The sequence below is a fragment of the Ovis canadensis genome, chromosome 25 (assembly GCF_042477335.2).
Source record: "Ovis canadensis isolate MfBH-ARS-UI-01 breed Bighorn chromosome 25, ARS-UI_OviCan_v2, whole genome shotgun sequence".
In the NCBI taxonomy this organism is placed as follows: domain Eukaryota; kingdom Metazoa; phylum Chordata; class Mammalia; order Artiodactyla; family Bovidae; genus Ovis; species Ovis canadensis.
Window position 1 is genome coordinate 28,138,169 of NC_091269.1, and position 13,037 is coordinate 28,151,205.

Below are 13,037 nucleotides of genomic sequence, written 5' to 3' on the forward strand. Positions count from 1 at the left end.
ATTTTGTTTTAAAAGACCAATGATTAATAACTGCTTCATGTTAATTATACCAGTAAGTTATCACACACACACATACACCCCCAAAACAGCTATGTTGTTATGTGTCTGTATTTGTATGTATCTACGCATGTTTAGGTGTATCCATATGTGTGCAAACACACACACACACACACTACTCTTTGTGCGTGTGTATGCAGCCTTCACATATTTAGTTTTATATTACCTTTAACTCAATTTCTGGAAAAAGATTACTTACCACCATTTTAACTGCTTAGCTGAGCCCTGTCTAAATAGCAGTGATAGTAGGAATTGTTCCCCGCTATTTAAGATTCAGAGAAGAGCAGTGACTTTATTTTCTTAGTGTTTCTCTTATCATCTTGAATATACTTCTTATTTGAAACCTCCAGCACATCCTATTCACATTCGAAGTAGCTGTTTCCCTGTGGCATGTAACAATATACTCACAGCAATGCATTGCGTTAGTATCTTTTAATTTATATTTAGCCAATATGTTGACTACAGAATCTGAACATCATTCTGAGAACAGAGGAGAAAAATTAATAGTCAAATGATTCCCACCATTCCTTGAGTTTAGAGACCATGGTAATGGAAACTGAATTTCTGTCTTAGCAGCATACGGTAGTTAGAGCTCTTGGATGACTGCTTTTTAAGGAGCTCACTTTTTTTTTTTTATTAATCTGTTTATTTTAATTGGAGGCTAATTACTTTACAATATTGTGATTTTTGCCATACATCAACATGAATCAGTCATGGGTATACATGTGTCCCCCCATCCAGAACCCCCCTCCCACCGCCCTCCCCACCCCATCCCTCTGGGTTGTCCCAGAGCACCAGCTTTGAGTGCCCTGCGTCATGCATCAAACTTGCACTGGAGCTCACTTTTGTAGTGAAATCTGTGAGTAGCATTCAGATGGGCCTTCTTCCCAGTAAACTTGAACTGTCTGAATCTCCAAATACTTACAGAGTGACTTGAAGAGAACTAAGGGTACTGTTTTCCCCGATATTTATGCTGCTCCTGGTGTTTTGTAAGGCAGCTCCCTTGTTCTAAGCCATGGGTGTGTCCTGCTGCACAGGCACAGAAACGTGCAAGCCTCTTGATGTGACATGCGTGTCACTATTTCATGGTCATGTTTGTATGGACTGATATTTTGTTATCTTTATTTTAGCATAGAAAGAATGTTTTGTTGTTTCTTATTTAACAAAAAATAAGATTTATGTTCAGTGACCATGTGGTTTATCTATTTTCTGCAGAAAATGCTTGACTACCTCAAGGAGAAAAAGGACGTGGGCTTCTTTCAGAGCCTGGCTGGCCTGATGCAGTCATGCAGGTAAGCACCTGCTCTCCTTGCTTTAGTTCCACTCAGTGGTTGTATCTTCAAAAGTACTTGTTTTACATTACTGACAGTACTTATACACAGAAAATTTTTTTATTGAAATAACTTTTTAAATTTAATTTTTATTGGAGTATATAGTTGTTTTAGAATGTTGTGTTCACAGAAGATTTTTTAATGGTCAAGCACACTTTCAAGTGGGGCAAAAATGTGCAAGTGTCTTATATTCTATCTTGCTGTTAAATGTTAGTAATGTCTTCATTACTAACTTGTTCCATGTTAATAATGTTTTAAAATAGTCTTCCTTGTGCTTAAATAGGGACCTTGGAGAATTAATGTATATTCTCCATATTTGAAAATGAATACTATATGATTTTTGAAAACCATAAAATTCCATTTCATTTTATCTGTGAGCCTTGAGATCACGTCTCATCTTCCCTACAATGATCCTTAACCAACGAATTTATGATCATTTTGTAGTTTTTATAGTATTTAAAATCATTCAGATAGCATTTGACTAAAGAACCTGACACATACTTAATGTGAGAAGCTATTCCAACTGGAAAAACATGATTATGATAATTATATTTCAGTATGCCTGCTGACTCTGTAATGTTCTACCAAGTTGAAAGCCATTTATGCCATATACTTGACTTTCACATGGATCATTTCAGTGTGGTCCCTGGAGAGGTAGTCTGCTACAAAAAAAACACTATTGGTAGACATTGAGTCAGGGTGTGTTTTCAATGCATAATAACATTTGGTTCACACTTCATGATATACCTTTGCCCTTCTGAAGAAAGGAAAGGTTCTGTTAGTCCTCTAAATGTTTTTCTCCCTGTTACTGCAGCGTCCTCGACCTAAATGCATTTGAGCGGCAAAACAAAGCTGAAGGACTTGGGATGGTGACTGAGGAAGGATCAGGTACTGCTCACTTAAATTAAAAAGATCACCTGTCCCCACTTCTTCCCTGAAATTACCTTTCCAGTACAGAGAGACGTGAGGTTATCTAAATGGACACCGTGCTTATGTGACTCATTTAAAAGTTCATAGTTAGACACCCACGTAAGTCACATCCAAGACCCCAGACCTAACCTTCCATGTTGGTAATTGACTCCTTTTTATTCCAGACCCACTGTCTGTGACTTTTCCCCTAGCTGGGTAGTAGATAAAGAACCCTTATCAGAGAATTATATCTGAAATTATGAAGTGCATGGATGAGCCAAATTAGAAAATGTTTGACTTCCTTTGGCCATTTTAGCAAACTGTTAGGTTTCTAGATTCTGTCTCCTTAGGATAGTAATGCTTTCAGAGCCTTCAGGCCATCAGTATTCTTACTTCACTATCCCTTTTAGCTCAGTTGTTCTTCTATTTGATAAATCCGTATGTCTTTGCAAGTACAAATTGTTTAAGAAAATAAATTAAAAAGTAATTTTTGTGTTTAAATAATCTGATCATTTAATGTACATGTGCATAAAAATAACCCACATAATAGAGTTTTTCTATCTTTAAATAGATGTATAAACTAGAAAATTTAGCACACTGTGCATTTAAAGCAGAAATAATTGTTCCTTCACATTCATTTTGGTATCTATTAAGAAAAAAGTATCTTCTCTATTTTTGGTTTTGATTTGTTTTTATTATTTTGTGTTTGATTTTTAAATTATTTTAGTTTGAGTAAGGCCCCGTGTGTTTATCTGTTTTTGTTTGTTTTGTCTGGTTTGGAGTTGTCATCTTATCAATGTATTATTAGTTTTAGAACATTGGGTCTTCTAAAAAACTACGCTTACTGCAAAAAAAATAAATTTTCTCCCCTCTGCCGTTGGTAGTCTGCTTGCCTTTCTGAAATATTTTAGAATTAACAAATCTTTCTAATTATCTCTGTATATTTTTGTTCTCACAATAGGAAAAATAATTTAGTTGCATTTTTCTTCCTGTATTTTAAAGATGATCATTTATACATATTCTAATGCTGCTGCTTCTATATCACCTGTGTAATTTTATTTTCTGCTTGACATTTGAATGTAGAAGTTCAGACATCAAGTTAATACTTGATTATTATTGGTTATTTAATTGGGTTAGCTACCTTCAGGAAAAGTCACCAGCAGAATTCTGAACTTACTTAGATATTCTGAAAAGGAACATCAAGCTAAATATCTTCATTACTAACATTTGTGTCACCAGTTACCACTCCTGGCCTATTGGACCTGTCTGGAGAATTCAGAGCCACTACAAAGCCCACATCCCATTAACTGCATTGCCTTTAAGGTCTCACAGAAGTCCTAGGGTTTTTCCAGCTATAAAGTGCCTAAAAATGAGTCAGTTCTCTATGTAAAGTCTGACTTCCTTGTTTTGGAATTAGAAATCAATTTTATTTTCCCCTGCAGTTTTACCTAATGTACCAGAGGTTCTGAACATAATTCCATTCATCGTTCTGTCTCACTCTTTATATCAGCTCCCACAAAGAAATAGTGACCACACAGGTTCATTTTCCTGGCCTCCTAGACTTTTGTCTAACCAGATATGGATTGGAATAACACCTGTGAGTCCCAATTCAGAAATACCTTGATAAGAGCAGCCACCCTGATATAAGAATTAGTTCTATCTCTCAATATGAGATTGGTTTGGTTAGTTTATTCTTTTTAAAGATGCACACAAAAGTTATTGCCCAAATAGATTAACACGTTTATATTTTATTTCCTTACAAACAGCAAAACAAAAACAATGTCTCAACTTCTTTTCTTTTTCCCCATTTCCTTTCCTTTCAACAACTGTCCATGTATATTCTCCCTTCCTCAGTCATCACTCATGAGCGTGGTAATTATTAAAAATCAACTGCCTTTTCTTTATTTGCTCCTTTATTTGTTGTTAGCTTGATGTATAGTCTTGATAGTGACAGTTTTTGTGTGTTTTTCCTTTTCCAGATCATTTTAGCAAGTAGATTCTTTACTTTTCATCATTATGCATCCTTTTACTTTTAAAACTTATGTATCAAGCTTTCCTTTTTTTTTTTCTTTCCTATGAGGATGTGTAGTTATTAACATAGTAGACATAAAGGGGCAACAAGCATTTAAATGATGGTTTTGGATTTGTTCGGTTCTGTTCTTTCATTTAAAAGAAGTTCTGGTGGACCCAGTGTTTGCAACTATTGTGTAAATGATTGAATGTGTGCAATAGTTTCCCTGTGGCGTTTCTGTTTTGGACATACTGTGGCTTTATGGCTGCACCAAGTGGTGCATGGGAAAATCAAAGCTGATCCAGGGTGGGTGGTGAATGGTAGAGTCTCCTTTTAGCTATTGGACTCTTCCAGTACACTTCCAACTATTAAGAGATTTACAGTTTTTCTCTATGCCTTTGAAAATATCATATATTAAAAACCCTCTAACATGAAATGAACTTCCATTCTTGAGATCAAATTTAAAGAACACTAGTCACAGTAGCAAGTATTTACTCTTTAGGCTAGCATAATAACAAAGATGGCATTGATACTGTAAGGTAGTCTCTAAAAGGCATGACATATCATGGTGATAAAGAAGGGATGAGATTTTCTTGAACAGTATTTTGTGTGTCAGCACGGCTTCAGAGATTAGGTTGTGCTTTCTCAATACACACTGCTGCCTGCATCAAGAGGCCTGTTAGGAGAGAGTGCAATGACAACTCATTGGCTCTAATGATTACGATACTATTTCCCAGATTGAGAACACCTATACTGACTCTATCTTTGGCATACTTTAAAAATTTTGTTACGTGGCCATTCTTTTAAAGATTCTGCAACTGTTAAGAAAAGTATGTTCCCTTATAGGAGAAAGAACCTAGGTCATCCCTCTTGGAAAATGTAGAAAAGACTGAAAAATCTGAATCCCTTAGTGATCTCATTGCTTCAGAGCTTGAGGCTTACGCAGTATAAGCTCAGGACTGAGAAAATAATCTGATAGAGCCAAATCGCCATCCTAACCAATTGTCTTTATTAAGCTAAATCTGTTCCTGATGATGAAATGACCATAAATTATATCACTATGGAAAATGTGTTACTTAAATACATGAACTTTTTCATACCTATGACTTTCCCATGGTGTTTTCCCTGTTTTATAAATAGAGTGAGGCAAAGTGCGATTCTATGGCTTGTCCAGAGTCACACAGCAATGTGGCAGGATCAAGGCTAAAATGCAGGCATTCTTTCTCTCTTTAATTTGCCAATTCCACAAGCCAATCCCCTTTCCTTCCCATCTCTAGTAGTCTGGGGGACTTATTTTGTGTCCAATACATTGGCTTAGGTTAAAATTATTGGCTCCCTAATGTCTCCCTTCAAAGGAGCCCTTCTGTTGCCAACTTTTGAATCCACTGTTAAGTTTAAATACCACTTTTATGCTTTTTATGATTACACATGATATTCCCCATCTGAGTTGAGATAACATTAGGAAATACATGCTCCTTCAAGGTTTGTATATAGCTGTCCCTCGATATCCGTGAGAGATTGGTTCCAGGACCCTCTTCCTGCCCACAGATGCTCAAGTCCCTTATATAAAACGGCATAGCATGGTCATACCTCTGTTCCACAAATACAGGACAGCTGTGTAAGACTATCGGACTAATTGTTGATATTCCTTTTTCTATACTGTCATTGTCATGTAAGTTTGCCATGTATCCTTATCCCACCTTATTAAATTACCCTCATTTCTCTTGGGTTGGCAAAAAGTCCTACCTGGTTTTTCCATAAAATCTCACAGAAAAACCTGAAGGAACTTTTTGGCCCACTCAATACAAAAGTCTGGACTTGCCGCTTGTTAAAAAAAAAAAAATCTTCAGATGTGTTTAGATTTTGTGATGTGCTCAGTGTTGTCTTCTCTGTATATTTTTTAGTCCTATGTGTTTTATTTTACTATATGAATGAAGTTCAAAACCAAAAACTTCTATGAATTTTTGAAATTTCATTCCATCCTTGGATTTTTGATTTGTTTCTCCTCAGTAACATTTATCCTCATTACAAATTCATGATGAGCTTGAAAGTGCAATTTTTCTTCTTTCAAACATTTTCTTGGAATATAGTTGAAGACACTGCATTATATTTTTAATCATTTTGCAGGGATCCTTGACTTCATAAACAAGTTAAAATTTGGAAGCTGATCTGATTCCTCAGAAATTGTTTGATTTTCTAAAATGTTATATAAAACATTATTACATTTCCACCTGTATTTGGTAATGTGTTGCGTGGAGGTTCTTGCCTATATATTTATAGTGACCTCATGAAGTCTATGTGAAGTTGAGTGAAAAGGTTTCCTTTTAATTAATTAATCAAAAGGATAATTGTAGCAATATTTAAATATTGACCACCCTAATTTTTTTTAGTGTTTTTTGTGCTTAATTATTTATTGGCTATCTTCCACCCTAGATTGTCCCAAGGGTACTTCCCCACATGGAATCCAGTAGATCCTGGTATCCATCTGGATCCTAACTATATTACTGTCCCATTCCTGTGTAAATATTCTCTTCAAGGAAAGCCTATGGTTCATGGCACTAAATAGATTTTTTTTAAACATCCTTGCGTAGTTTTTAAACTTTGAAGCACTCATTTAAATTTGAGTGGCTATTACGTGCTAGGTACTGTCCTAGACATGGGATTTATATAGGAAATCCAGAGTATTGTGTAGAGAGACTTGTAAATAAGCAACTTCAGAGCAATGCCCTCTGTTTAAAAGAAAACTGAGCTGATACTTAGCTGCCAGAGCTGGGGGAAGTATATCATCATAGGTGTAACACACAGCCTGAAGTAGAAGTTTATCTGGTAGATAAGAAGGCAAAGAAAAGCATCCCAGTGAAAGAGATCCCCAGATGCCAAGTTTAAGGTACAAAGCATATGGGAGAACAGTAACCTGGTGTCATTGAAAAGAAATGAACTCACTAGAGGTTGGAAAGGTAGTTTGTGGGAGACCCTAAAGGACCTTCTTTACCCTGACAGGGAACTTGCGCTTTCTTTCTGAGACCTTGGAGAGCCATTATATAAGTAACACTTCTGTGATACTATGTTTGTGTGTTGATTCACTTGGAATCTAAATTCCCACATTCACTCTTCAAAATGCTTCCAGTAGAATCTACTAACTAAAATTCACAGATTCCTCGTTCTCAGTAGTGCTAGCATACCAAATAGACTATATATATATATATATATATATATATATATATATATATATTTCAGCTAAAAAAAAGGAAAAAAATGAAGAGAGAAGGCTATAAGAAAAACAATCTGAACTCATGTTTGAAAGCAAAAAATTTTTTTCTCCACTGCTAGCTTTTAATTTTATTATCCATATTATCTATTATCTAATTTATTTCATACAGTGGTCATTTTTATTATCTAGGAATGCATTTTATACATGGTATTAGGTTGTTACCTTAGTTTAAATAAATGCATTTAATCAAATTATAACTGATTATATTCACAACCCACTGGAATTACTTCAAGCCATTAAAACTTCACATTGATTCCTATTGTGCTTTGCATATTTCAAAGCAGTTGAACTTGTTTGAACCAATTTGATTCTCACAGCAGCCCTATGAATTATGGAAGTCAGGAGATTGTTAAGTCCCATATCAAAATAATGAAAAAAGAGTCAGAAAGGTGAATTGATTTTTCCAAAGCCACATGTCTAAAATATGGTTTTCCCTGGGTTCTAAAATTGAAAACAAGTTAGGAGTCCACAATTTAAGATAAACAATAGGCAAAATGATTGTCAGTCAAAGATTGATTACTGCTGTGAACTTTACGAAGTGGAGGAACTATGACACCCTGCATTTAGAGAGACCATACAGTATAGAAATTACCTGTTTGTTGCCTGACTGTGACCTTCTTGAGGTTAGGAATTGTGTCCATTAGTCTTTTTTATCCCCAGCATCTCACAAAGTGCCTAGCACACAGGGGTCATGTAATGAGTGTTTCTTGAAGTTTACTGAATTCAAGTCTTTTACTTGTTAATAGCTCTACGATAGTAGTCAAGTTACTTAATTTCTCAGTTGTTTCCCAAACCACAAAATGGGGTCATATCACCTCATTTTAGGATTATTGCAAACATGAAATGAAATGATGAGAAAATATGTCTAGCACAATGCCTAGCACACTATAGTCACTAACTAAATGCTAGCTATAAATCCAGTTTCAAGTTTTTTATTCTTGGGGAATTCCCTGGCGACCCAGTAGTTAGGACTCTGTGCTCCCACTACAGGGGGCAGGAGTTTGATCCCTGATCGGGGAATTAAGATCCCCAAAGCCACAAAACATGACCAAATGAATAAATCATAAATTTTTTATTCTTTACTATTTGAGTTGTAATATTATTTAAGCAACTATTTTTAGATCATTTAAGCAATGATACTAAACCTACACACATGGAATTAAATACCTAACTTTGCACTATTTAAAAGTATTTTTAGCCTTTATCCTTCAGTTTTTCCATATACAAAGTAAATACTTAAGTTCTCTAAAGATCTGTGATCAGAATGATTTCTCCCATGACAATGGGGCCTCTTGAGATCCACTTAACAGTAGATTTTAGGGAATTGTTCAATGCAGCCAGTCCCATGTTTCATACTACTCACTTTTTAATCTCCACATTATAGAGATATTGACATAGCAAGACCCTACAACACTGGAGATCTTAGTCTTCTGGAGTCTATTGATGCTTATGCAATTGTTTATATATTTAATAGTCTTTTTATTTATTTCACTAATTTTGGTAACAGTTATTGATAATTATTAACAATTAAATCTTTTCTCAAGCTAGGTCTGCAAATGTTGAGCTATATCTATGGACAGTCTAAGTAAAAACAACTTTGTTCTAATTGAACTTAAGCAAAACTTTGTGTACTTTTTTATTAATTGATAAACCATTTGGGAGTAGAAAAGCCTTTTAAAGTATTTTAATTTTATTAAATCTCTAAAAGAGGAATAACTTTTATTGGTAGCTTGAATAAATAAAGTCTACCTAATATTATTTTCAGATGAAAATTTATATTTTTTATAATATTTGGTCCGTTAAAATTAAGGCAACTTTTTGAAAATATAAACATTCTTAACACCTAAGTTCACGTAACTGTATTTATCACATGGGGATGTTGTTCCCATCTTTATTTAGTGTCATTGCCACTGTTCCTAATAATATTAACCTTTCTACAATTGATTAAAAAAAAAAAGGGTCAGATAGATTACGTAGAGCCAGTGAGGTATACAGTATACATTTTCCATTCATTTTATAGATGAGAAACCTAAAGTACAAGGAACAAACTCATCATCACAACAGTATTGAAATAACTTTCCCCTTTATTACAGAGTTAGACATGATAAGCCCTTTATAATTGAAAACAAAACCAAAGGAGTGCCCTTCACAATAGCTGCATTTGGCCATCATGCAGCTATTGCAAATAAGATATTGAAAATGTAAGAGCACTTTCAACTACATTTTACTCCATTTCGTTATTTCTTATTAACCTTAGTTTCCATCTTACAATGGAATTTCTTTTGCGCACATCCCGAAATAGACTGGTGCTCCTGTACCTTCTGCAGACATAAAGCCATCCTCCATCTTTGTTCCTGCACCACCTACAGGCAGCATGGGCAATGGCAGCATTTTAATCAGATAGGAATGTATTCATTAACCAGCAGTACCCTAGTCAATAACCTGGTACCGCCTGATGGCAAATGAAGGCTTGACCTGCCCCCTTTCCCCTCCCTTCTCTCTCTTGTTCTGCTGTGTGCAGCGTGTCCACCGTAAGTGAAGTCACTTGTGTGTGTTTTGGTGTACAGTCTAAAAGATACTGTGCATGCCAACAAAAAATAAAATGTTACGTTATAAATTACTGTGCATTGTACAGAGCATTTCTAGGTACACTGGTAGACTACACGTTAATTTATTTCAGCCTTAACTTTTCTGAATACTTTCTACCAGGGGTTACTTATTCCACATTGAAGTTATGAAGATTGATAGTATGTCCTTGGTTTTATTGATTCAATTTTCTGAAAATCGAAAAACAAAACATTTTAGATGGGTTCAACAAGGAAAAAGTCAATAAGTCTGTGTAACTAACTCATAATATTTTGATTTAAATATCATTTTAAAGTATCTTTATGAAATGATACAAAGTGTCATCAGTGAAGAGTTTCGTTTGTTTATTAGTCTAGACTGTTCCTTTTTTCCTATCCTGTCATGAATGTAAACACTGAGAAATGGGCTTATCAGCCATGTATTGAGATTCAAAACAACACACATTTAAACATTTAGATTTGCCATGTCACATTTATAGACATGGTGATCTTAGTTTGGTCACCAAATATCATATCTTGCAGGCTCATAGGGAAACCAGTACAGTGATTTTATGTACTTTTTTTAATGTTTATATTAGTTTTCAAAATGGTTTTGCTTCCTAACCCTCCCATTATATGAAGCCTCTCACTTTGAAAGTCACAGACTGCAGACTGGTAAGTCCATCACTTCTCTATCATTATGGTCATTCATAATTTCAGTTTTAGTAAACACATGATCATTGCATAGTTTTCTTTCCTAGCCCAAAGTATTTCCAGTCTGAAAAGTTGTTATTATTATTTTTTAAATACATGAGTATATTCATTCACTTGCCAAACAACATTTGTATGTTTTTTGTCATTTTGCTTTCCAAACAAATTGAGATTCCAGAGCATACACTCATAATGTTGACAGTGCTTTTTTCATGGACACTCTATGCTTTTAAACTCAGCTTTCATTTGTGTGGTGCTGGTTTTTTGTTTGTTTCCTTCTCTGTGTTTTTGCTTTCAGAGTAACTTGTGATCAAGGTACATTTATATTGAAATAGAGCTGAAATATCTGAGCCCTTTCCTAAGGCTTCATCCTGGCCCCCCACACATGTAGGTAGTGTTGAATGATGCAGAACACCTCCAATGGCTGAGATGTCCTCCTTTGCACGCTGCTCTGTTAGGGTTAGCTCTCTTAGCCAGAGTCAGCAAAGTCTTTCTTTTGGTTTGATATGTGGAGTTAGGTCCGCTTACCAGTTCTTCCTCCTCTGGAAGGAATGCTGCAACCAATGAGTGCTCTATTTGGACAAGCTCATGAGAGAATTCTTTGAAATGAGTTAAGAAACATTTTCTAGTCATTTGGAATTTTCACAGAAATCCCTTAATTAATATGTGAATACAAGAAACTTATAGCCCTGTTTTATGTATATACCGAACACATTTGTATTGAAACATTTGGTCAGACTCTAGGAACAAAGCAGATTTAACTTCCACATTTGTAAGAGATGCAGAGATCCTACACAAAAAGAAAGATAGAAAGGGGGGAAAAGTTCAAATCTCTATAAACCTCTTCAGGTTGTTTCTAAAATGTTGCCAAACCCATGCTGCTACTTTTAACAGAGAGAGATCTGAGTTTTTAAGAGTCAAATGTTCTTTTCTTACCAAGAAAAAGTGCATCTATCTGTCAAGCGCATGATCTTAAGAGCTTCAGATAGAAAAGTGGCTATGATTTGTGACTGTTTTTGGTTCAGACGATGCTAGATGAACATGCAAGTTTGATGGAGGTGGGGATACAAAGGGAGGTTGAGGCTAAAGTGGTTGATAACATTGGGTCCCTCTGGACTTCCTGCAGGAGAAAAGGTTCTGCAGGATGACGAATTCACCTGTGACCTCTTCCGCTTCTTGCAACTGCTTTGTGAGGGACACAACTCAGGTTTGTGAGACCCCAAACCATTCATGGTACCCAGCAATAAGCATTTTGAAGCCAGTAATTACAGGAGCCTCTGCTTTGCTAGTGATTTCACTTAATTCTTTTTTTCCCCCTCTAAATAAATCCTTTTAAGGTGTTGATATTCTAAAGAGAGATTTTTTTAGTGATAAAACTACGGTAATGCTGAATTTTCTAAAGGAATAATTAATACACTATTGCTTGAATGGCATTGCAGGCAGATTCTTTACCATCTGAGTCACCAGGGAGCCCATTTGAATAGCATATGGGTACAATCAATAATTTGAAAAGCAAAGCTCTAGAATAGCATTGGTTTGTACATTTTACACATATATGCTATTTTTTAATTAAAATTGACTTGCCTGAAGACAATTTTTAGGTTTTAAAAATGTAGTATGCATATTTGATATAAAGAAAATCTCAGGAAATTTTGTTTACAATGTAGACTTTCAAAACATGAATTTCATAATTCTTATTAGTTGTGCTCATGCTGGAGAAGACAGCTGATAGAAAGATTCAGATTGTGAAGAAAGATGTAGATTAAATACAATAAATAGCTGTGGAGACATATGTAGTTTTATTTCTTTTTTACCTCTTCTCTTTAACTGGGGGAAGCTACTTCACTATGTAACTTGCCATGGTGTATTTCCATTCGTTGTTTATGTATCGTATGTATTGAGCTTTCCATCAGACTTGTGCATCTGTGAAGGCAGCAGCTTTATTTTGATTTTTTTTTCTTTCCCCAACATTTAACACGGTATTGAAGAACAAGAGATTATGGAATAAATCATTTAATTACTCCACCCTACAGGATGGAAGTCCTTTTCAGTCATTCACATGCCCAGAGCTCTAGAGCAAGGAATCAGGAAACAGGTGAATTCTTAGGTGAAATTTAAATATTGATATTCTGTGAAGCACCTGGGTTTGTTTTTGACATGCTTACTTTTTATGGAATATATAA

At 35.1% G+C, this 13,037-nt stretch overlaps 1 protein-coding gene across 1 annotated transcript in view; it reads left to right on the top strand.

Moving 5' to 3' along the window:
- Positions 1-13,037, top strand: part of RYR2 (ryanodine receptor 2) — an 809,907-nt gene that overhangs the window by 720,661 nt on the left and 76,209 nt on the right. Inside the window, exons 83-85 of the mRNA XM_069571617.1 lie at positions 1,273-1,349; positions 2,203-2,276; positions 11,981-12,061. Coding sequence (XP_069427718.1) covers positions 1,273-1,349; positions 2,203-2,276; positions 11,981-12,061 — 232 coding nt within the window. The remainder of the gene's footprint in view (positions 1-1,272; positions 1,350-2,202; positions 2,277-11,980; positions 12,062-13,037) is intronic.